Source organism: Diuraphis noxia, unplaced genomic scaffold (genome assembly GCF_037042655.1).
Source record: "Diuraphis noxia isolate RWA-SAM2 unplaced genomic scaffold, SU_Dnox_SAM2 contig0005, whole genome shotgun sequence".
Classification (NCBI taxonomy): Eukaryota; Metazoa; Arthropoda; class Insecta; order Hemiptera; family Aphididae; genus Diuraphis; species Diuraphis noxia.
This window is the reverse complement of record NW_028301715.1, coordinates 40,641,533-40,667,528: the sequence shown is the minus strand read 5'-3', so window position 1 is coordinate 40,667,528 and position 25,996 is coordinate 40,641,533. Positions and strand designations below refer to the sequence as shown.

General features: G+C 33.0%; 1 protein-coding gene across 1 annotated transcript; it reads right to left on the bottom strand.

Annotated features, from left to right (window-relative positions):
- Window positions 1–6,471: 6,471 nt before the first annotated feature.
- brk (transcriptional repressor brinker) lies at window positions 6,472–9,653 on the bottom strand. Its single transcript, XM_015516964.2, has 2 exons — window positions 8,955–9,653; window positions 6,472–8,429 (listed from the first exon to the last, which is right to left on the bottom strand). Exons 1-2 carry the CDS (start codon window positions 9,057–9,059, stop codon window positions 7,803–7,805), a joined length of 732 nt encoding a protein of 243 aa, XP_015372450.1. The 5' UTR covers window positions 9,060–9,653; the 3' UTR covers window positions 6,472–7,802.
- Window positions 9,654–25,996: the final 16,343 nt, after the last annotated feature.

Here is a 25,996-nt window from a genome sequence, read left to right as displayed (position 1 = left end):
ACTCGTAACTCGTAGTTAATAATACTATATTGAAACAATCATGAGTTGCATTAAACTCTATGCATTCCAAGTTATTAATTCATCATATAAGCCCAATATATTATTTTAAATATCAAATAGTATTATTACAGTGGTGAGGCTTAAGTCTGACGAATTAATAAGTTTAAAAATCAAAAACTTTATTAACGATCACAGTTCAATTTGTTTTAATTATTTTATAAACTAACCGATGTCCGACGACTATTTATCTACTCAATGTATTATCATGATGTGATCCACGGTTACCAGCACGAGCTAATATATAGAGGACTGGACACGACATGGTAGAAGGCTGTGTGGGGTGTTTCCTTCAAATATATACAGTGGCCGAGTAATGGATGATTTTTCCACCTTTTAGCTTCACTAGCGCTCCCGAATCGATCAGAGGCCAATAATAATAAATAATAATATATAGTAACTCTATGACAATTACATTGTAAATAATAAAAAAAACAAAAATGTTTTACCAATATGGCGTTAGTGTGGCAAAAAGATGGAAAAATCACCTGTAACTTTGCCACTGTACTTACTTTTAGGGGACTTTATTTATCGTCATGTCCAGTCCTCTATATCTTAGTTTGTGGTTAACAGCTAACGGGTATACGAGTACTTCCATATCGAAATGTAACCATGGAACTATACTATGATATCAGCAAACTGACTATAGGTATTTACACACAAACACCTCCCTGTTCAATAAATAAAAAAACAAACTAAGTTTAGGATTAGAATAAAAAGTATATAAAATCATGTCCTTACCTTGCACGAATAAGACGGTTAAATGTGTTAGAATATTATAACGGTATTCATAGACGGTTTAAATCGCATTACGGATCTTAGGAAAACTATAAACACAATGTGTTTTTACATGACTCTAACCTTAATAAACATAAACACTTGTGTGGTGGTCAGGAATTTTCAATGAGGATATACCCTTACAAGGGTGTTATATATTTTTTCTCTCAGAAAAATAATTTATTCGAAAAGTGTTTGAATAATTTTAAAAATGAAGTGTTTAAAGTATTTAATAAAATATAATATTGTATTCAAATATTATAATTTTTGAGGCTATAAATAAGTAATTCATTCCTTTTTCTATACTTTTGAAGATTATACTATATCAAAAAGTAAAATAAAAAAAATTAAAAAAAAATCGAAGGTTTATCATCCCAAAAACAGCAGTCAATTTCCTCCCTCATTAATTCTATAGATTTAAAATAAGAGTTTTAGACAGGGGGGTTAAGGGAGCTTAGTCCCCAAATTTATTAGTGCCCCATTATTATTATTAAAAACTAAGCCCCCTACCAAATTGAACTAATTTGCGCCTATGGTTCTACTTTTTTTTTTCATTTTACCAGGAACCAACCTCAAAATCAAAAATTGAAGAATTTTTATATACAATATGACGTGTTGAAAGACAAAAAATAAATATACAAAAAAAAAAAAAACCCAAAACACTGTAAAATCAATGCATTTATCAGAATATAAAATTATTTTGTTTAAAACATATCACTATAAACAAGAAGTAAATCTTAATAATTAACTATAAAAATTTAAAAAAATATTGAATGTTATCAGTTAATAAATATTCTTTTAAATTTGTGTCAGTTAAGCAGTTAACACATGTTAATGCATAGGAAATTTATATAATACATATTAATTCTTATTAATTCTAATTAGTTGATGGTTTTTTTGTCGCATTAATTGTGAGGTCATGGAACACATTGCTGATATAATACTTAGTGATATTAAATCTAGTATCCTAATCATTATTAGCTGCTCTATATTTTATTATTATGATTATGGTTCTATTTTACACTTAACTAAATGTTCTTAATTCACAATTATTTAAAAATATAAACAATAAATCAATGAATATTTGTTGTAATTTTAAAACATGCAATGAAATACAATTATATATTATGAGAAAGATTTCGAACTAATGATCTTTAAATGCCAACAATATAAAATAAGCACTTATTTATTATTTGTTCGTGTTTATATTTTATTCACATTTGTAAATTATATACAATATATCCATATAGGAATATACAATATATCCATATAGGAGAAAAACATATAAGTTACTCATAAATATGTGATAACTGATATCATCTATTCAATTTCTAATTTAGACATCACAAAACACATTTATATCGAATCATATTTGTTATAATATATTTTAATTTACAAACAAATATGCAAATTATAATCTGGGGTGGATGCTGTATGAGCCCTAAATATAAGCGATATTATAGTTGTATAAATATTAAATAGAATATTCTATTTTTCCTATAACTATGGTTAATACCAATATTCCTGGTATTTTTTTTAATTAATTGACTTAACTTTAATGAACTTGGTGAGATTAAAGTTAATATTGAAAACTATTAATTATAATATTATACGTATATGATTAAATTATTTTACTATATTTTTTCATAACAGTTATAAATATTAAATAACGATTTTAAAATGGTTCAAGTCAGATTTTAAAGTTATTATACATTTTAAATATTATACAAATAATTTTCTATAAAAATAATCTAGATTTAAATGCGTTTATATTGTTTTAATATTTTGAATATATGTTTATTTTTATAAGATACAAATAAAATGTAATAAAAGTCGATGTGAATTAATCTATTAATTATTATTATGAAAAATATGATTTTGGATTATTTATTATGATTTTTTTGTACTATGATTTAAATATTTAATGTGAACGATATGATATGATATTATATTATATATTTTTTTTTTTTAAATATATCATATTGATTTTATACTACTATTTGATTTTCTTCACTGGCGGAGTTTACATGAACTCAATTTTACCTGATTTTTTTCAGTGGCGGAGTTTACATGAACCCAATTTTACCTGTTTTTTTTTTCTGGCGGAGTTTACAGTAAAAAAAGGTACTTGTGGCGGAGTTTACATGCGCCCGTTTTGGAATAGCTTGGCAACGCCATCTACCGCTTTAGAAATGTCACTCGTTTGTAACCGCTAGTAAGCGCAGCTGCTTACATTTTTTCGTTTTCATTACGTAAAAATTATATTTTATTTTTATTATAATTTTAACCCCGATTCAATCGTTAAAGTTATCTTATAATTATTTTATTTTATTTATTTAACATGACAGGTGGAGGCCCAATTATATAATAATACAGTATTCGGTTACATTTTGCAAAAATATACAAATGAATATCAATATACTACATAAGATCAAAAAGCGAGTGAGTGGTAAATGCTCTGTTGTTCATTAAGTTTACAATGGCCAATTAATGTAAATTTGAATTTAATGATATAAAAATAAACTGTATTAAAATAACTATTTCGATTTGTAATAGTACTAAAGTATATTTGATATGATATTTTGTGATAAAAGAAGTTAATATTTAACAAATATACATTAGTAAATATAATAGGTTAAATTTATATTCACCAAAAAAATTACATTTGAAAATTTCACTATGTGTGTAAAATATTATCATATTATACTCTAAAACCTTCATATTATACTGCTATTTATGAAAGTCCTAAATTTGAAATCTAAACTTTGTTATGCAAATTGTACATTTTATAATTTGTTAACTATACAGAATGATTTGCAAATTGTTGAAATTTTGATAAATTTTGTCAAAATTTGAGTTTAAAATACTTAAAAAAATTGTGCCTGTGAATACATAATATTTCTCAAAAACTCATAAATTGCAGCTTCATTTAAAACTTCTTCGACAGCTACCGGTTTATTTGGGTCTTTAGGTCTACGTATACTATCCAGAGTGATTTGCTTTGGAAATAAGCTAGAAGGGGGACTCGGCGGATGTTGGATGGAAGAGCGTTCTACACAAAATTAACCATCACATTACCGTAGGGGCTTCGCCCCCCCACGCCCCCCATCAACAACAATCTCACAAAGACAATGTTAAATTTGTTTTACAAATATATATTTAAAAAATGAAAACATAAAACACTTGTTTAATAATTAATTTTTATAAAACATAAGGTGGCTAATTATTATTAAACAACGTCCATAATTAATGTTGATATGAACTACCTTGCATTATAAAATGTCTTATCACTGTATTTTGTAGTTATATAGAATTGGAGATTTTTTTTTTTCATAGGTATAAAGTAAAAATATTATGGTTGTTAAGTTGTTCATCAGAAAAATTGACAACATATATTAATTCACTAATAAATGTCGCGTATCCTGCAGCTTCCCATTTCAAAAAAGTAGAAAGAATACGTTTAAAAAAAATAAATGGAAGTGCCCCTCCACCACCCAAATTAAACACTGAGTATCCGAAGCTACGACGTGATTGGAAAGTACTTCCAGAGCTTAACCTCCCCCCAAAACAAAAAAAAATTAACCAACTTAGATTTATTTTATATAAGTTGACTCATTCAGTGTATTAATATTTAAGCCTGACACCCATAAAATTGAACGCAAACAACAAATTTCCGCTTATGAGTAGGTTATCGGATTGTCTTCTATAATCTTGACCCCAAAGTCGTGATGATGGCCACTAGCAATGAAACTCGCCAGCTAATGTTTAGAATTTTTTTAAGCGCCCAGTAATAGGATTGATTTCATATAAGGATGAACTTCCCAACAATTTATTATTGGTCAGATCTGCGTTATTGTTCTAGAACTTTGTCATTATTGACTTATCCAGATCGGGAGGTACGCCACAAAATAGTATGAGACATGGATTTTATACCACTATTAGCACTACGGTCTACGGATATTATTTAATTCACTTTTAAATTATTGTTCAATTAATTAACTGAAGACATCACGTTATCACATTATGACTGTCTTATCTAATTTTATTATTTAAAATTGGTTTTTATTGCCATATACAAAGTTAAGTAGGTGTTTGTTAATTGTTTCCATTTTCATCCTTGAAATTGAATTGTTCAAACATAATAAGTCATGTAAAAATAACAATTTTTAATAAATTATATATAATTTAAGATTTACCACCTACCTATACTCTGTTTTGTTTTAGACGTTTTAGTAGTAAGGTTTTTAGATCCTCTATTTTTTTAATCATCGTTTATCGCAATATTATAAGATACATTAATTAAAGTTTTAGGCTATTATATAATGCTTGTGATGCTAACATATTATATGTAAAGCACTTATTGTAAACGTTTTTCACAGCGCAGAAAAAAAACAAGTCACAGATGACAAAAATATTGATTACATACATTTTAAACGTTGTTATTTTTCAGCACATGCTAGTCAACATAAAATTCTTCTAGAGGTATATTTTACAAAAACATATTATTAAATTGGCTTTTTCCGTATATCACCGTCAAGAAAAAACACTAAAAATAAAAATCGTCTAACTGCAAAATAACATTATCTATCTACGGTAAAATAAACCACGACGACATATTATTAAGTACACCACACGTGGACGTCGTTAAGATAACGACGAAATGTCGATAACGCAATGCGTCTCGCGAAATAATCCATTTAATATTGATATTCGATAAAAATAAAATGTACAAAAACAAAAAAAACCAACAACATTGCTACAATGTGGTCTGTCTGGGAAAGTAGTACCACTGAAAGAATCGCCAACCCTCCAATAAATACGCCGCGTAGGTATACTACGGTTTACCCGTTCAAACCATATTTTATTTAAGACATATTTTTTATAATTTACAATTTTTCACAATAGAACGTTACACTCATTTTATACAAAACGCTAAAAACTGGGTCTGGTATTTTCCATCAAGAACCATTCAGTATGTACCTTTGTTAGGTTAGGTTAAAATAATGAAATACACTGGGCATAGGAAGCAGCACTAGGCATAATACTAGGGGTGCAAGGCGCAACTGACATTGTAGACAATTTTAACATTGTAGGAACTAGGAATGCAATATGCAAATTGAAAATAAATTGTGTTGATTAAACTACAAAATTGCGTTTGACTATCAAAGCATAATACAAGTAATAGTAGCAGTAGGTATTATGGATGAACCAAATAACTTTCCTTTTCCCACTCTACATCCTACTTACTGGGCCAAGAATAATATCAGAAGACCAAATGCCCACCCATGGCCCCATGGGCCATGACACCTGTCCTGTTTATTAATTAAAAAAATTATCGGATAGTGGTCAAAACCATAATTTTATATCCACACAACCGATTAATCAACTAACTAACCAGATATTCTTGCCCCCTGTGATGGAAATGGTTCAATAAACATTTGTCAAAAGACAAAGATAATGATATAAATTAATTAGGTTTAGGAGTATTAAATACTTAAGAATGTAACCCCCAGCTTTGGCAACCATAAGTATCAACATAGAATAACAATCAATTTATGAAATAAAAAAATGGATTTTGAATTAAACAGTTACAACAATATTTAAGATCAAAATGAAGAACAAACCACAGTCATAATATAAAAAGACTTAAATCATTTTTATTTGATATAATCATAGGTATTTCATAAAATATTTAATAACAAAATAATCATATAAATTACATTCCATATTAATTTTTTCACATATGTAAACAGAAAATATTTTTATAATAAGTATGATTTAACCTAAATTTTTTGAAATTTCAATAATACGTTTAAAACAATAACAATTCGTATATATAAGATTAAATTTCATTTAAAATAAATGTTACTTTACAAAACATTGTTTTCCTTTATAAAAATATACACATAATGTAAATACATCTACAAATTAACATTTACAAAATAAATTATAGTATTCGTATAGTATATAATCTTATTCATAATATATAAATATTAGTCAAGGTTCAATTGAGCAAGAAGTCGGTCCTTACAGGAGACTTCATATTTTTTTTTTTTATTGACAACATATTATTATGATAAATTATTATAAGGCACTTAATACAGAAAAACCTGACAGCACCAAAAAAAAAAAAAAATTGTAGTTTACGGAAGACAAACAAATTTTGAGCAATTTTTTTGAACTTAGATTTTTGGCACATACTTTAATATTGCTCCATTGAGCCATTTCAAATGAATTCAAAAGCTTTATTTGATACATCTAGCCTTGATATAGGAACTCTAACAAATAAATCTTAACATGTTAATATTATACTCATCTTTATTTATGCATATATATATTTAAATTTTTTTAGAATAATTATATAATGTAATATATATTAAAAACATCAAATTTTAGATGAATGAATCTTTAATAATTTAAAATAATTTATAGTATCAAGTCTTATGAAAATGGTTTATTGCAAAGTTTTATATGGTTAATAAATAACTTTTTGCTCCAATCCTATTCTATTTAATTATTTAAATACATATCTTAATTTCTCTAAACTTCAAACAATACATTCTTAATTGATATGGTATAATATGCCTTAACAACTTATAGAACATACCTACTCCAATACAGAGTGAATCTGTACAATATTGTAGTGTCAGTTTTATATATATTTCTAATAAATTGAATTGAAAAATTGAATCATATTCATAATTTAATATATAAAAATATAAATATTTTTTTTCTTTTCTAACCATTTATATCACTTAAATTCTCAATACCATTTTAGGTATCAAAGATATTGATGTTAAACTAAACATTTCAATGAAGTGGTACTAGTATTAAATAACACTTCAAATATCCTTTCTTTCAATTCAATTCAAACAGTTACAAAGATCATCTGAAATTTTTTTTCATATTTATTGATACTTACAGTGCAAGAATAACAAGCGTAACCCATGTGAACACATAGGTAGTATTTATACTGAACTTGGAAATCTGTAGTCCTGTTTGTTCCAGTGTTGAGGGTAAGATATGTCCAAAAGAGAAGGTTCCTTTTGTTCATAAGTACACACCTTCAAATCTAATGAACAAGTCAGTCTTTGGGGTACAGGTCGCTCTACATAGCACGGTGGCCTGTAACAACACGGTGGCCAACAGTAGAACAGGGGATAATCGACGTAAGGATATCTGATAGGGCTGACATATAATGGTCGTTCATTAGACGTGACAGGAGCCAAAGATCGCCTCTTGCATGGATCAAGATCTTCTTCTTCACGTTTGCGCTTGGTCAAATCTAAGCAAGTAGTAGTAGACAAATCCAGAGCTGAGTCTTCTGTGTCTGATAAGTCTTCAACATTAACATCACTGTCTGAACCTGATGTAGTATCCACAACAGCTGCAGCAACAGCAACTGCTGTCACAGCAGCAGAAGTAGCAGCAATTTTTGAGGGTTTCGGAGCGCCAGAAGCTTGTTGCACTGCCAACCGCAGGCTGTTCTCCGTTTGCAACCATTTCTGTATCTGACGGCGGTGAATACCATACTTGCGGGCTGTGGCTCGCTGATTCCCTTGGCAATCGGAGTCTTGTCGATATGAATCCAACACCTATGAAAAACGCAAAATTAATAAAATAGTAAAAGATGATGTAGGAAGAGCACAATTTGACTGGTTTTTCAATACACGGAGAGAAGTGTATGTGGGTGGTAAAATAAGTATGTTTTGTAGTAGACGTGTCGACGTGGGAGTTTCGGTTGATGGTTAAGATTTTACGCGGCAATAGAGGCGCCTAACGCAAAGACGGACCGCCGTGGACAAAACGAGGAGGATTTATGGGAACATTGGGAACGACTGGCTGGACGACGTTAACGTGGACGGCGTCGTATTTTTATTTCGTTTTGGCATAGTACCCAAACGACGACGGCGGCGGCGGTGGCGCGAGCTCGTAATCGTAAAATTTGGTGAAATCGAACGGTCCTAATCTGCGACGGCCGGGACGGAAGAGTGTGGAGGAGCGGTGGACCGAACGGTAGAACGTGTGAAATAGTAATGTTGCGAGTGATAAACGAAAAATGAATATAATAATAAAGCGATTATGTCATAATAATAATACAAGAAAACCACAATATTTACCTGCAACTTGAACTGTGGTGGAAATATCCTTCTGGATCCGACTGGCGCCTTGGGCCGCTTTTCTTCCACCTTGCCGACGGGTTCGTCCGGAGCGCCGTGGGCCATCTTGTCCGTGAACACTGCGACGACGTTACACGTTACGAAACGATATTATAAAAATATGATATTTTAATGCGATTTATAACGTAATCGCGGCGGTTTTCGTCGTGCGTACAAAACGCAACAGTATTTTAATATAGTTTATATTATTATGTTGAAATAACGGCGACGCGTGTACCGTATTGCCGTGTTATAAATTTTACAACAATTGGAAAACGATAAATATAATTTATATAAAATATAATAACAATAATATTATTATATCGTATATCGACCGAAACAACGCACGATTAACGCAGTGACTAGCGACGACGACGTACAAAAACGATAAAACGGAGCGGTTTTATAATGTTGTTGTTATTAATATTATTATCATCGTTATTATTGTAATTACATTAATATAAATAATAGTATTAAAAACGGAAAAACAAACAAACAAATAATAACCGAGAGAGTCTGGTCGACGCTACGGACTGCGTGCGTGTGAGTGAGTGAGTGAGCGAATGCGAGTGTTCGGCGGCGGCAACAACAGCAGCAGGAGCAGAAGCAGCAGCGTTGTAGGTTTTTCGAGTAGTGTGTTGTAGTAGACGCGGTGGCGCTTGCTGGTACAAAAATCAGTGCCAAGCTGTCTGTGTGCGTGCGCACGCTCCTCATGCCGTGCGTGTGCGTGCGTGCGCGCGTGTGCGTGTGCGGCGTTGCATTCACACAAGTCACCCCCCTCTCCCCAACCGCCCGCACACCGAGCCACACAACCAAACGGTCGTCGCCACCACCACTGCCGCCCGCCTATCCCCGCTGGACGAGAACCGATTCTTGACTCGCTGCCGCCGCCGCCGCCGCCGCGGTGTGTGCGCCTCGTCGGCACGGACCATCCAGCCGTGTTGGCGACAAAATACGCGAGACTGACGAGTCGTCGCCCCCCGTCACCCCCGCGCACCGTTCGACGCCACTCCGCGTGACGGCCGCACGTTTTGGCCGCCGAGAAAATGGTGCCGCCTGGCCAAACGTCGTGCGACCCTCGACGAGAATAATAATCTCGTCGGTGACGGTGGTACTCACGTGCACTGGCAACCGGTAACCGGGTATCGTCGTCGAAGAACTCGGTGGCCAAACGACGCGGAGAAAAGGCGATGCCCCGGCGGCGGCGGCGGCGGCGGCAACTGGTTCGGCACATGAAGACTCGGCAGTCTGACGTACCGAAAGAATTCGACGGCCCGTCGGCGGATCAGATTGCCGGTCGGCCCCGCCGCGTTGCCGCGCTCCCGTGAAATCCGGTCGGCAGCGCCACACCGCCGCTCTTGCATACGGAACGATAACCGTGTCGTCGGCGGGACAACGTGTGGCCGCACCAATAGATAATAAATAACGATATAACGATGTCCGCGGCGGCGGCGGTCCCGTTCTTACCGGAAATATTATGTTTCGGCGGATTTTCACGTCCGCTTATGATATTATTGCATAATAATGTTACGTTTTCGATACACGCTATAATGTTATATTATAATAAATAACGTATGGTACATTATAGGCACTGACGTGCGTGATGCCGGAGGTTTCTTCCAGATGATTGCCCCAAGCTTGAACGTGGCCATTACGATTTTGAATTGTGAGTTTTGTCAAGTCAGGCAATCACGGTTTTTCTCATAAGCTATGATGGATCGGCGCCCGTTTAACCAACACACACGATTAATTTCTTGCACTGTACAGTCGGGGCCCACTCGGTGTCCTGGCACGTTTTAAAATACAAGATACCTCCACACCGCAGTGATGGGACGCAGTGCGACTCAGGTGTATTTCCCCAGCCCGAAATAAATACCTTTATATCCGTTAAAAATGGATTACGAGGAAAAAAATTAACAATCAAATTAGGGGAAAGGGGCTGGATAAATGCCAAATGAACCTGTCCGACTCGGTGGTCCAAACCTGGTACTTGGGGTATACGGCCCTACCTGAATTGGGTGATGGTCGTATAATAAACGTTAAATGTACAAAAATTATAACCTATAAGTTTTATCTCCTGTAAATAAATATATTTATTTTGAATTCATGCAGTCTGCAGGATCTAAAAGTTTTTGTTATATCTCGATTTGAAAAATTGTGCAGCATGCTTACTGGTTGTAAATACATCGCCGACGGCGCTATTCGTTCACAACGTTTCCTTAATGGACATCCAAGAACATCGCGACGATCGTAAATCGACGGCATCTTTCTCTATCTCACTCTCACTGTGTTCAGCCTGTCTAGGTCTCTCTCTTTTTTTACGAACGAACGAACCGTTCGCTGCACTTGTACGAACCGATTTCTATTACGTAGGTCTACGCTTTCGTCATCGTCCTACCTATACGACGGCGATCGGTTTTTGGACTGTTAATTATTTGTATTTCGATGTGTCTACCCACTTTGACCAACATACCTCGCAAACACACGATATTTGAAAACGTCATTTCGAACCAACCACATTTACGTAAAACACGTATGATGACTGCATTGCACATTTTGCAATCTTTTTGCAATATATTAATATTTAGATATCTATAGATAAAAATATAATGGACATGAGACCCATCAAAAACTCCCAACCGTGAAATAAAAATTGAAATAAACCTAATTTAAAATTGAAACTCCTCTACCACCGATTATCGCAATTCGTATGTAAATATCAAAGCACATTTTCGTATTTTGTTGTCTTTTGATGTAAATATAGAAGACCCACGTGCGTTATATACTTATATTCAATGTATAATTAAATATTTTTTACCACTGTAGTTTATATTCAACAGTTTTTTATTATGACTAGAAACGTTTAATAATTAATAAATAATTATATAATAAGATAACGGATCCACATATTATTTCAAACATCAATATACTAGGTTTTATATTTCCATCATTGTACGTAAATTTATATCATTAAAACCGCAATGTTCTTAAGAGAATTATGTTCGGCACTGTTTTTAGCTAACATATCAATAGTTGTATGATTGTGTATTAATTAATTGAACGAATTAAAATTCGATTATGCATTATTGTGGAATCATAATGTGCAGCATGTAAGTAACACTACTCTGTGCGCAATCAAATATTAAAGTATGCTTTATTATAATATAGTCGTTTAAAATGTAGACACATTAAATATAAAAATATAATACATTTGAACGGAAATAAATATAATGTGTAACACAATTAACAATTTGATTAATTCTTTATTAATATACCATTTCAATCTTTTTTTTTATTTATTACAGAAGTAATATTATATCTGTTACTTGTTGCTTAACTAACAATATGATAGAATTAAGTTTATTTAAACAAATTTATATTTTACTAAAATATTTCTTTTAAACTGTATCAGGACATTCAGATTTCAGAATCATTATGCAATTTGTAAAATTATAATCTACAGCTAAAAATTATATCATACAATTATTATAGTACTTGCATGTCTTAAGGCAACTCAGATAATATTTGGTACCAACCTTCCAATTTCATCCTGTTGAATAAAATATGACGTAGTATGCATTTCTACGGTACGAAAATATAGTATTTGAACATTGGATAGTAATTAATAAATTATCATTAATTTGTTTTATCCCAACAACTATAGTATCAGCCATCAGGACACCACCAGGTTCGATCATTAGATTCGTAGTTAAAGATCCCTTAATTATACATTTAATTAAAATGTAAATACGGAGATAATCAATATTCAAAGATAAACATACAAGAAAGTGGAATTTCTAACGAAGATTATACTTAAAAACATGTAATTTTACATCAGATTTAACACATTGCAAGGTCTTGAATCATAACATAATATAGCGAAAAAGTTTAAATAACATAATTACACAGTTTTCAGAACCGATAACATGAATGAAATAGAAAAATAGAAAAATAGAAACTCCCATGTCAAAAATGTTCAAGGAAAAATTTTATTTAATTAAAATATTATAATATTTAATTATCAGTAAATATTTATATAATTTATATTCAATAAGTTATACTACTATGGTACTATGTAGTATGGTTTATAATTGTATTGTATTGAATTATATGTCATAGGTAGTATTAATGTATTATATTTTAAATTGGAATTGTAGATTAACACAAGTAAAAACTAAAAAGTATTATTGAGGTTCAAAAGTTGATGAGAGGGCGTGAGGCTTAACTAATGTAAATTTAACAAATAGATCATAAGTCTTAAATTGCCACTGTCGTTTCGATAAAAAATTTTACATTTCAAAGGTCTTGAAAATATTTACTGGTTAAAATCATAATCGTAAGTATTCAAAATCACTTATTTATGTGCGAGCAATATCACGAATTCAGGATGATACGCAAATATCTTATTCTGATTCAAAAAATAAAATCGTAACCTTATTTTTTCTGTTGTACACTTATACCTTATATTTAATTTGAAATACTTTAAAATAAGCAAGCACGTCATGCAATTAAATAATCGATTGATAGTTTATTAATACGTAGTAATGTTTGAAAATTAGGTGACTTGATGTCATGAGCAAATTATTTTCCTAAAAAGTGTGTTAGGTGTCATGAAAATCGTGAATATTCTTGTGAGTTATATTTTTAGCACAGTGGAAAATGTAAGCAGTATATTTATAAACAGACATAGATTAATGAGTGTGGAATGACCCTTTCATTGGTATATTACACTATTTGCATGTACTTTTTTTTTTTAAACAACAACAAAGTAAATTTTGTTTTAATCATATTTTATTTAATGCCAGTGTATTTATAGCGTGTTCCCATACTAATTACAATGTCTCGCCGTTATTAATCAGTACTATGAGCGCGGAATCAACAGAAATATAATAGTATTTCAAATAAAAATATGTAAATTTTATTATATTATAACAAATTATCATATCATATTTTAAATTGGCATAGTTGAGGAATTGCTAGACGAAGATTTTCGTGAACAAATACGGGGGTATTTTTAGATTTAAGATACCGTTTGGTTTTATTTTTACTCGTCAATATTATTAAATTCGTCAATAATGATTTATAAACGAATCAATTCTATTTTAATTTGGCAACGGGCAGTGGGCACGGTCAGAACGAAACAGGGAGTTTGTAAAATCGGCGTAAACAAAAATAAAATTCGAAACCGATGACTGTGGCCGTCCACTATACGGATGTGCCATGTCCCATGTATAAATAACAAGATTACGATTCTTCAGGTATTTCTGAGGAAAAAAGAAACGTAAAGCCAATAATCCAACATTAATAATAATATATTATATTATTTTATTGTCGTCCGGTCATACCTATAATATAATAATAATAGTCCCAACACTGGGGGATATACCATCCTCTCGTATTAAATCAGTTTCCTTTGTCCCGACTGTTCCGTTTCCAAATAATAATAATAAAATATTATATTCTATTCTCGACGTATATAATATATTATTATTATTTTCGACGTTGCAATGCCCGGCAATGGTGACACATTTTTGTTATTATAACATAACCCGCCAAAAACGGATAACGCATGAAAAAGCACGTTCGGACGGACGTCCGAGTGCGGCGGGACGAAATATCGCGTGCTGGGGACAAAAGGGGTCGAAAAACGTGGAAAAATACCAAGAATCGTGTACGGGTAAATGGTGTGTTAGCTGCCATTACGGAAAACCACCCGCCGAGCCGTATTTTGCTTGTACACCATGCCGTTAACTTAACGTTTTCGTCAATCCAACATTTTATGAAACGTTTGATGTAGGAAATATTATGGACTCAACAACTCAAGTGACATAACGTGGTTATATAACATTATCATCGCCGTGTGAAATGTGTGCACATTTGCGGGTGTCCGGCGGAACGAATACTCTCAATACTCCCAAACTCCAAAGCCAACAGAAAAGTTAGGCGCTTGCCAGTTGCCGCCGACGTCGTTTCTTCGGTCGTGGGGCGTGTTGTTATTATTCGTGTTTGGACGCCGGCGGCGGTGTGCGTGATGTTTTCACGTCGTCGTGTCCGTTTACGGAGGCACGACGTGGCATCGTGGCGTTCGGTCCGCAGCGGGCCTGCCAGACAGGGTGACGCCGAATGCCGCTCCCCACCACCACCATCGCTGCCGGTCCGGCGGCGGCGACTGCTTCGTTGTTCGTATACATTATTATATCGTATACTTCACGCACCGCACACACGAGCCGAGCCGGACTGGCACCACACATCTACCCACCGCAAAGCCATCGTTGTGCCCACCGCACCGCCACTCATCCGACCAGTACGCGACCACGAGGCACGTCGTTCCCGCCCCACCCCGCCGCCCGATCACCACCGTTCGTCTTGGCGTGTCCGCCGTTTGACTTTCCTTTGTCCTCTCGGTGTGCATGTGCGTGCGTGTACGGACGGCGGCGACGACGTACACGTACGTGTACGGTGCGTGCGGCGTGGCGGGGCGGCGTCCGAACAGCGCCTCGCTGTCTGCCCTTTCGGGACCCCCCCGGACGGCGCTACCCGCCGTCCCACACCGCAGCATCATCGCCGGGCGTGTCGGTCGGTCGGTCGGTCGCCGGTAAACCAGAAAGGTCGCATATTTTCAGGTACTCTGCCGTATCATATTATTTATATACATATAATATATATTTGTAGAGCCGGCCGACCCGTCGTGAATCGGACGAGAATACCTCTCGTGCCCCCGATAGGAAAAAATAATAAATACCACCGAATCCTAACCTTAGTGAAAATATTATGAGCGCGGCCGAACCGGTTGACAAAGCGTGTGCGTCGTCACATCCTATATTAATATTAAATAGGTATTATTCATGGCTCTATTTCAAAACAATTTATTTATCTATTATATCTAACTCCAAACTGCAAATGAACAAAATATAATGAAATATACACATAATTTAAATTATAAATTATAACGATTACAATATACAGTTGTATATCATTATGAAACTGTAGATGTGAACAGCATGAAGTACATAAATTAAAAATCAGACTATGCTCCTCGCTATAGTTGGTTATAAGGTACGATATTATTGACAGTACGAAGCATCTTACGAAGCAGATTGAAATCGTAGACTGTAGAATAATACGGAAAATAAAACTGAACTTGATTTCGAGTTTAATGAACGTTAAATTGTGCAGGTTAGTCAAGTTTGTATATAAACGTCTAAGGTGCCATCACGGAGAGCTGCTAAGAATTTTTTCTATTTTAGTGTAAAAGAAGGAATTTTAAGTGAATTCCTCAATTTATACTATAATTATTGCTCGTAGAGCACATCGATTTTGTTGAGTATCTGTATAATACTATAATATTATGTTGCAAAGTGAAGGAATTTTTATTCGTTCCAATCCAATTTATAATAATATTATCTTCATACCGGACAAACGCGCTCAGACTCAAAAATATTAAAAATAATACATTTTCGTCTGTGATTGATTCGGCATTCGGGGCATAGAAACAAAAATCTCCCTTCGGCCCTTAACGAAATCAAACAAGATTTTTTTGTTTCGATAACGAGTAACGACGCATAATCAAATATCATTATGACAGACGCCGGTCAGTCTGGTATATTTCTGGTTTACTGATGTTTTCGTTTTATTTTCGACGGACCACAGCTACAAAACTCGGATGAAAAACACGACAAACGTGTTTGACGCTCTACCGTTGACGTCGAATTCGTAATATTCATGCGCGCGTGCGCGCAGACTCTGCAGCGGAATAACACGAGTTACGCGACGCCGCCACCAAGTCTCGCGACAAGGCTGCGACTGGCGTAGCTAACGTCGCCGTCGCGGCGTACCATTTACAACAACATACTATAATAATTATATGTGTCTACAACAGTTTCCGACATTGCGTAAAAAGGAAAATAATATTACGCGTACGAAATACAATAATTATTGCGCGAGCTCGCGTGAATCACGTCGTATATTTATTTACGCACATGGCACATGCATTTACGAAATAATAACAACGTCCGCGAACCGACGTTACATTACGTAGAGACGTAATATTATTATTATTATGCACGCCACATTCGCGGATTTTCATTTTCGTTTCCTAGAAGAATCCGCTAATTCCTGTTCAAGGAGCGGTTTGACTTCTACGGTTACGAAACGGATGTTGAGTGGAAGGTTTTAAGGGGAGAGAGGACCATAATGTTTTCAATTGTGTCGGTGCTAAAATGTTTGAGGGCAATTTTTTATAAATCATTACTAAGCCTATAGTTATAGGTTAAGTCACAGCAGCAACTATAACAGTTAATCATACCTTGTTTATTACTTGCACGCGCGTAGTTGGCACTGTTGGCACTGTTGGCCAAGTCATAGAAGATTTAAAATAATGTAAGTAACCATAAAGAAATACAATATTTTTTGACGTTTTAATGGGGAGTCATCAATGTTTAAGTATGCAGTTAATCAGACCTCAGTTAGTCAGTTCGTAGTTGTTATTTATTCTATAAACATGGATTTTCAAACATTTTTTTGTTATGCTAACTTTGTTATTATTATTTGTTCATTACGTAAATATTATTAAGGTTTTCAATTTTCTTTTAGTACCAAATATTAATTAATTTTCGGAGCACATAAGAAATACAAAAATAAATGTCAAATACCAACTCAATAAATTACATTTTACACTTTCACTAACGCTTAGTTTTATTTTTTGGTAGGCCCAAAAGAAAGTGATTTTACAAAAAAATTGGTGCGTATGCTCAACCTCCTCGCCCCTCGCAATAATGATACGTCTGTGGAGGTGACGATAATATTTATGGAATTTATTATTAAAGGTCATTAGGTATTGTAAAAGTTTTAAAGTACAACAAGATGCAGCAGCTCGAAAGCTGTTTTGTTACGGCAAAAGAATGAATGGTATTTCATAGTTTTTTTACGTATCGCCAAAACCTCTATTACTGAGAAATATTATATACTATTATAAAGAATATGGAAAAAGCGGTAGCCGACTACTGGGCAAGCCTTAACACGGATCTGTAAACACGGACGGCTCCGATTACGCGTCGTTTAAATGCACATGTCGTTATAATCTTTGACGTTAAAAAGAATATTATGGCGCGTCGCGTTCTGGATAATAATATTTCCCTTGGGCCAAATCGGTAGCCTGTCGGTCCTGCAGTAATCGAAAAACACAGCGCTTTCCGTTTTACTGCACAAACACGATCCACAATACCACACGCACTGCAAAAATGGCTCGTTACCGCACAGATCGTCAAAGTTCGTAACCAGCACTATACATTTAGATTAAATTTTTTTAAATATATCTCCGAATTGTACCCATGTGTATTGTTGTAGTTCGAAAAAATTATCAATTTAATAAATAGAATTTAATTAATTTATATAATATACGTATTTATAGACGTGACACACGTATATAGACTGCAATATTGAAAATCATCTATAATATAATTTATTATTACGGTTTACAGATAAGTCGACCATGGTTGTATTATTAGTTTAATATTATCGATACTGATATATGGATTGATTATCTCCATAATGGCAACGATAATTTGACGACGTTTGAAATATTTCGATAAACGCTGTCCAATATAATAATATTATATTATGTGACCGTGCAGTAATGTGCTCTCGGTTATAATGATATTAACGCCATGATGCGTTTTTCAATAAATTGTGTGGTATTAGGCTAAAATAAATATCACATAATATGATGTATGAAGATTTTAAACACCTCCGGCTACGAATATTTTGCCGCCAAAAGGCAGCGTTGACGGCAGACGGTGAGAAAAAAAATCCCCTGAAAAAATAAGCCCACAGACAACCCCCGCCGCCGTCCATCCCACATACAATATAATATAATATTATTATATATAATATAATCTGGTCCCGGTGCGACGAGATTCCTGGTTGCATATATATTATTTTGTTCGTCCGAGACATTTCGGCGTCGGTACCGCGAGGGGGATGCTCGCGGCGGTGGCGGCGAGCCGTAACATAACACTGCGCGTGTATAATATTATTATTATACAGCGTGCGCGACGGATTGTTATTATAATGGTCGGGCTGTGTATAAATGCTATGCGTTTATAGTGAACGCGTTGGTGAATGAAAAGAGAAGAATTCGGTTTAGAAGACGTACCATATATGTATATATATATATATATACAAATTATACAATATAATATACGGAGCCTCGGTCCGTCCATTATTATTATTTTTACACGGCCTATACGTGCGTTTGTCGAGTAACGACAGCGGCGGCGCACAAACCTGTTCCAGAGAAAAATTCTTCTGAAAAATCTCGACGACCTCCCACCGGCGGCCGCAGTCGGCCGGGCTCTTTTGTGTGTGTGAACGGAACGCGTCCATTCTATTGAAAACTATCTTCCGCCATTGTCACCTGGTACTTGCATTATCACGGTTCCCATTCTTTGTCGGAATTTTATTATAACCGTTTTTTTTCTTCCCTTCCACACACATACACTCACTCACATACATCCGATCAAAGTTTAACGACACCTCCGACAACAATGTCTCAATGGACGTTTTTTTCAAATTTAATCCGTAATCAGTTTTTATTTTGCCAAATATGTATCGGCGTATATGAAGTTTGGACACTTTCTATGTACGGACAAAAAATAAAAACGTACATGGCATTATAATAATGATACGAAATTGCCGCCGCTACACTGCCTGCTCGGCGTTACGTATTATATGTATTTTAGCCGTGTTATAATCTACCTGTAACAATAATAATAATAATCAGAATACCACGTGCGCACACGACAATAATTATTCACGGGGATCCATTCAAATATGTATCACCATTCACCGGTCATCTAGATTCTATACATACTACACGCTACAACTACATCTCCGCCGACCAAAGTAGTGAACTCACATCCCACATGTCAATATTAAGCCCCCCTTAAAAAGTTATAATATCATACATTCACTTTTAAACTTGGGTGTATATATATGACATATATGCATATCGTATAGCGCAAATTGACTACGTTTTTTGAGGGGGACTCAAGCCGTCCTCCCCATAGGAATATAAAAATTAGTACTAATTACTATTTTGAATTTAGGGACTTAACCGAAATTTGAGGGACCAAGTCCCCCCAAGTGCAAATAAGGGGGACCAATATTTGCACCAATAATGGTGCGTGCAATTGGTATATAATAGATGTACATCAGGGGTGTGTTATTTAGCATAATTTATACATACAATAATATTTTTAAAATGCACATACCTATATACGTGAAAAACAAAATAATTATAAAAGTAAAAATAACTACGGTGAACGGTGAGTTATGAGTATATATTATTTTATTATCTGTTTTAAATTGTATTTTCATTTTTAAATTCTATGGTTATTGCCATGATCAGGTACACCGCCTCGGTCTACCATCATCGCTCGAGAACCATAGTATAATATAAAATTTAATCATAAATATAGCCGTTTCAGAAATAATAGATCGCCTGCTGAAAATATTTACAGTGTATAAAAAAAAGATTTATATTATTTATATTATTTTTTGTCAATGACTTGTTGTTTGAGAACTAATGAGTAAGCAACAAAATATGATTTTCAATTAATTTTTAAGCGTAGAGAAAAACAATTTTTTGTTATACATTTTAGGAAAATATGGCACGTATATGTATTCAGAACCTTATTTATCAGTATATATATATATTACTTTGTATATTAGAGATAGAATCTTGATGAATGTATATAATGTCGTTTAGTATATATTGTACGTGGTTGGTGGATGATGTGATTAATGGATTAGATTCACATTAATATAGACATAATATAATTCAACATTTTAACAATAATTATATTCTGTATAACACAAAGACAAGTCAATATGTTTAAATTACCACGAGACATTCTCATTTTATGATTATGATATTATTAAATCGACATTATTAGCAAATCTACTGAAAATATCCAAAAAATGTTAATGGCAAACATTTATATAGTAAACGGTATCATTGCAATTCTTTTTTTTATACCATCGATAATGCTTTTCAAAGTACAATATAAAATATATATATTATTTTGTATTTATAAAGCCCGTGATGAAACACACACAGATATGTAAGCGCAGTGAAAGGGGTTTTACTATTATATTATGTACCTATTTTGCTACTACGACAATCGGGAAAGAACAGAAAAAATTCAAATTATTTTAAAATGTATTTAATAATTAATATACATATAATATAAAATATGTATGTACTTACTGCATTGTGAATTCTACTCATTCCCAATGCGCATAATACATTACAGAAAAAACTTATTTAATTTAATTTTGCCTTTTTTGAATTTTATTGGTTTTTTCGGTACGTAGGTATCCCTTCCTATTTTTTTCTCGTAACATTTCAAATTATATTTATTTTTTAATTCATTTCTTGAGGTTTTATAATGCATTAAATTCACGGCTCTGTTCACCTCTCTTATTTCTTCATAGTGATTAATATATTATTATAAACTATAGTAATGAGTAATGTAATTGATTATTAACCTTTAACCTTATTTTTATACTTGTATAATTTATCTGACTTCCTATATTAAAATGGGAAATTATATATTGTCACTCACCAGGCGTTCATTGATAATAGACAATTATACTAACCAACAATCACATTTACAATTAATTTTATTATGACCAATAGCCAATAGGTAAACTGTACCATCAATCGACATTCGAAAGTTTATTTATCTTACTTTGGAGTTTGAGTTCATCATAAATTATATAAGTATAATATATTATATCATCATACCTATAATAAATTAATACTTTTGTGAGTACTGATTTTTACTATTTTAATGTTTATTTAAATTATATTTTAAACAACCAACAAAATGCTTCATTAACAAAAAATAAAAGTTTAAGACTATGCTGTAGGCACCCGCCAAAATTCAGTGAAAAAAACTGCCTCGACCTATATAGTGCGTGTTGCAGCGCACTGCATACACACTGCAATTTCCTAATTCCTGGCCTCCCGTTTCGTATACTGCAATTTCTTCGCTTTAGTGGGCGTCCGGTCTAAGAACAACACATATTTTTGCTCTGAATTTTTTTGGTTAGTTAAATTTAATAACATAGGAGCTATAATGTACAAGTATGTAACCATAAGTAATTCTACAAAACATTCGTCCTTTACACACGTCCCCGCCTGCCACCATTGTCATATTATATTATGTTATTATTTATTATAATATTATTCTGACCACGCCGCACTATACATTCGAGCGATGTCCGTTTTAGCACGGTACTCCCGATAAACATATATCTATAGCCTATATAGGTACGCGCAATCACCTCTTGTTTACGCGTTTCACACGAATTATAAGCGCTTCGACGTGAGCACATTTTTATTCGGTTTCTTTTCGCGCGCTCTTATGCACATATATAATATTTATGAAGTATAATAGTGTGTACATGTGTATAGCATGGGATAACAAGCCACGTCTTTTATACATATACTACACACAAAACGTATAATAATATATTTTATACGACCGACGGCCGATCAAAATGATTTATAATAATAGGTATACGTTCGAAAAATGTATAATATTTAATGTACCGATATTTATTACATGTGTGTTGGGTAAGAGTTACCACAGCGGCTCAGCATCACACTCGCAGATTTCATCAAAAAAATATCATACATTTAATGTATTTATTTTGTTGTACCTAATATATGGATAAAACTGGTGACTGCGGCGGTGTATTGAAAAAAATAGTCCGCCAACGACGAGGTGTGCTTACAATTATATTATTATTATTATCTATTGAGTATTACACCTTTACTAATGAGTAATGACAAACATGCATTTAAACAACCAAAAAAATATTCGATTTTCGTATGCCGTAACAAAATGTTTGAACCCGTCTTTAAAAAGCGACTTTTTAAAGATGTTATCTGCCTTTCTGGTGGCTGTTATATAGAGCACATCTATAATGTATTTTATGGTATGAATATAGATACCAATATACCATGAAAATGTCAAGCCATGGATTAACACCCTAATCAAATACCAAACCGCGTCTCTGAGCTTCATGTATATAATATATAAAGGGATTTTCAGCACGGCGCTTGATCCATTTTTATAATTATTAAATAATACATTTTTCAAATTTAAACTTCATAATTTCTAAAATGAGTCAAAGTCTATAATATATATACCACACTTTTAAATACTGCATGTTGTTACGGAATTAAAAATATATCTTATGCACTTACCTAAACTAATGTGATCAAATGGTTTTTTTATCAATAGGTTTGATCTTGGATTTTATAAAGTAATATGTGCATTATCATGCTACACTTATTGGAGCAGCTTGCAGAAGTTTGCTTTGTAGAGGACTGCAGGAGGAGCTGGTAATTTGCTGTAGAGAGGTTACTTGATAATATAAGATCCTTAATACCCGGGTTTGGTATATGTTTATACCGTGTTTGTATATATATATGTATATTAAGATTTTACATCAACATATATATAAACTATGATTTTAATATATTTGCATAGAATCCTGAAAATGATATCGTTGTACATATTACTAAAATTCCATGGGCTTACCTTACAGCCTCTTCAGCTCCACCGCTATATTATCATTACATTGTTATGAGCTACAATTAGTTACATTTAATTTATTCAAAATTACGGCAGTTGAGGTGTCCTATAGTACGAGGAACTTGAGAATAATATACATTCAGCATTACGGCCATTCAACATGTGAGAGTATGTGACTGATGCGGTGCGTCTTAACTTGTCGTGCCGCCCTCGGGTCGTATATTATAATCCGCAGGAAACGGGTAACGCGTTTTGTCAGACCATAATAAGTGATGATGAGGCTTGCAAATATATGTGTATTATACTATTACACCTATATATATATAATTCTAGTTTTACTGGTATGTTGTCGCACTGCACAACACTTGCGAACGGCGACGCGAAAACTGTTCATTGCAGTCTGCAGATCGAGGTAAAAAGACACCCGGGGGGCTGAAGAAAACTGCAGTCTGCAGTAGCCACCGTTTAAAGACTACCCGACAGAAAATATTGCAATTTATTGCTCGTTCGAGAGTTATAATAACATAATAATTATTATATGTGGTCACCTCGACTGCGTTATAATATTCCCAAGTCTGCCTGATCAATCGCTATATAAATTCTTTTACGGGTTAATATTCCGGTTAATAATTTTACGGGTTTTATTATATAAACATTTAATATTTTTGTATACAATTCCACCCTTATCAAAGTGCAATATTATAATATTAAGTACATATTTATATCGTCCAACATTTTACGGACGGGGCTTATAGGGTCATTTAAAAAACAAATGATTAAAAATAATAATGTACGCACTTCTAACTAGAAACTAAGATTATCACTAATGTCTATCTTTGGAACAAATGAACAACAATTTAAATATTGCACATAAACGAAGCATCAAAATACATAATAGTATATATTATATTTATATATATATATATATTAGCTGCAGCGGGAAATAGGATTATTTCAATATGCTTCAAAGCCTCCACAATTTTGAACCACCAATGTAATATATTATATACATAATTGTTTATTTGTACTACTGTTTAAGTAACTTATCTATTTTTAAAACTTCTTCCAACGACACCGCAGAGAATCGTATTTTCAGTCTCAGATAAACAACGCAGAAAAAATATAAAAATGCGAATTAATTATTTTAATTATTTAATCTTGAATACAAAATTATTACGCGCCACGTATGGCTGACGAGAACATAACATGAAATAACAATAATTACAATATTATTTTGCGTAGCGTGGTTGAATTTTTATTTTTATTTTTGTATTCTTGATGTTGAGTTAAAATAAAATATTTTATGGAGGATCTTATTACTTACAAAAAACTACTAGCTAGTAGAAAAATTAAAATACAACAATAATTTTGTTTTAGTGTCAAGAAAGTCGTCTCTCAAAATATAATATATTGTATAGTATAAACTATAAAGTATTATAATAAGTACAATAGGTTTTTTTTCCAAACATGTGCAATCTGACTAAATAAAAACATCATTTTTTTTGTTAATTACTAAGAATTTTTCCGGTAGTCTTCAATATTTTTTTATATGTCGATGTACGATGTACTCTTAGTATTTTTTACGTATCAACGTTTTGTATATTTTTTTATTAATTATCTCAGTTTTGCACCTTTTTCTGCTTTCAAATACGTTCTCACTTCTTATATAAATTTACGTATATCGTTTATATTATATATCGTTAATTTTATACATTAAATAAATAGTAAATTTGTAAATTTGCTTTGCTATAGTATTATGTAGATAATATTATAATATAATATATTTAGATAAAAATATAAAATCCTAATTCATAGTTTATCTGATAATATTAATTGTCAAACATTATATAAGCTTATTGTACGAATAATCTAAAATATTATATAAGTATAGCCTATATTTATTACAATGTAACAATAATAAAATTATCAATATTCAATAATCAATCTATCCTAACCTATAGTTATATTATTTTCTTCGTCCCGGAATTCCAACGTAAGATGAGCCACAATAAGCCTGCGTAGACTTTACTGTATTTATAATTTTATCATACATATTAAACATATTGGCTGAGTTTCCTCACGGCTATACATCCACAATTACATGCACCATCACACGTCACAATGACAAGTATTCTGATTTCAGAATTTTAATCATTTCCTTGTAAACACTTAATTCAACACTGTTTATATGTGAAATTAACCCGATATTTTTATTTTGTAATTATTTATTATCTATTTATACAGTGGGATGTGGAATAATGTGATAAGAAAATCAAAAGACGAAAAAAAAACCTAAAATTATTACGTTTGTGAACGGTGGACGGTGGTGGTTATATTTATCATACAAAATAATTAAAAAAACATGAAAATACGTTTCACTGTAAAGGAAATGAA

Excerpts from the sequence above, each read along its gene's own strand:
- brk (XM_015516964.2), bottom strand. The coding sequence starts at position 9,059 with ATGGCCCACGGCGCTCCGGACGAACCCGTCGGCAAGGTGGAAGAAAAG. Across the intron at positions 8,430-8,954 it reads CACCACAGTTCAAGTTGCAG|GTGTTGGATTCATATCGACA; the intron begins GTAAATATTGTG and ends CGTTTTTCATAG.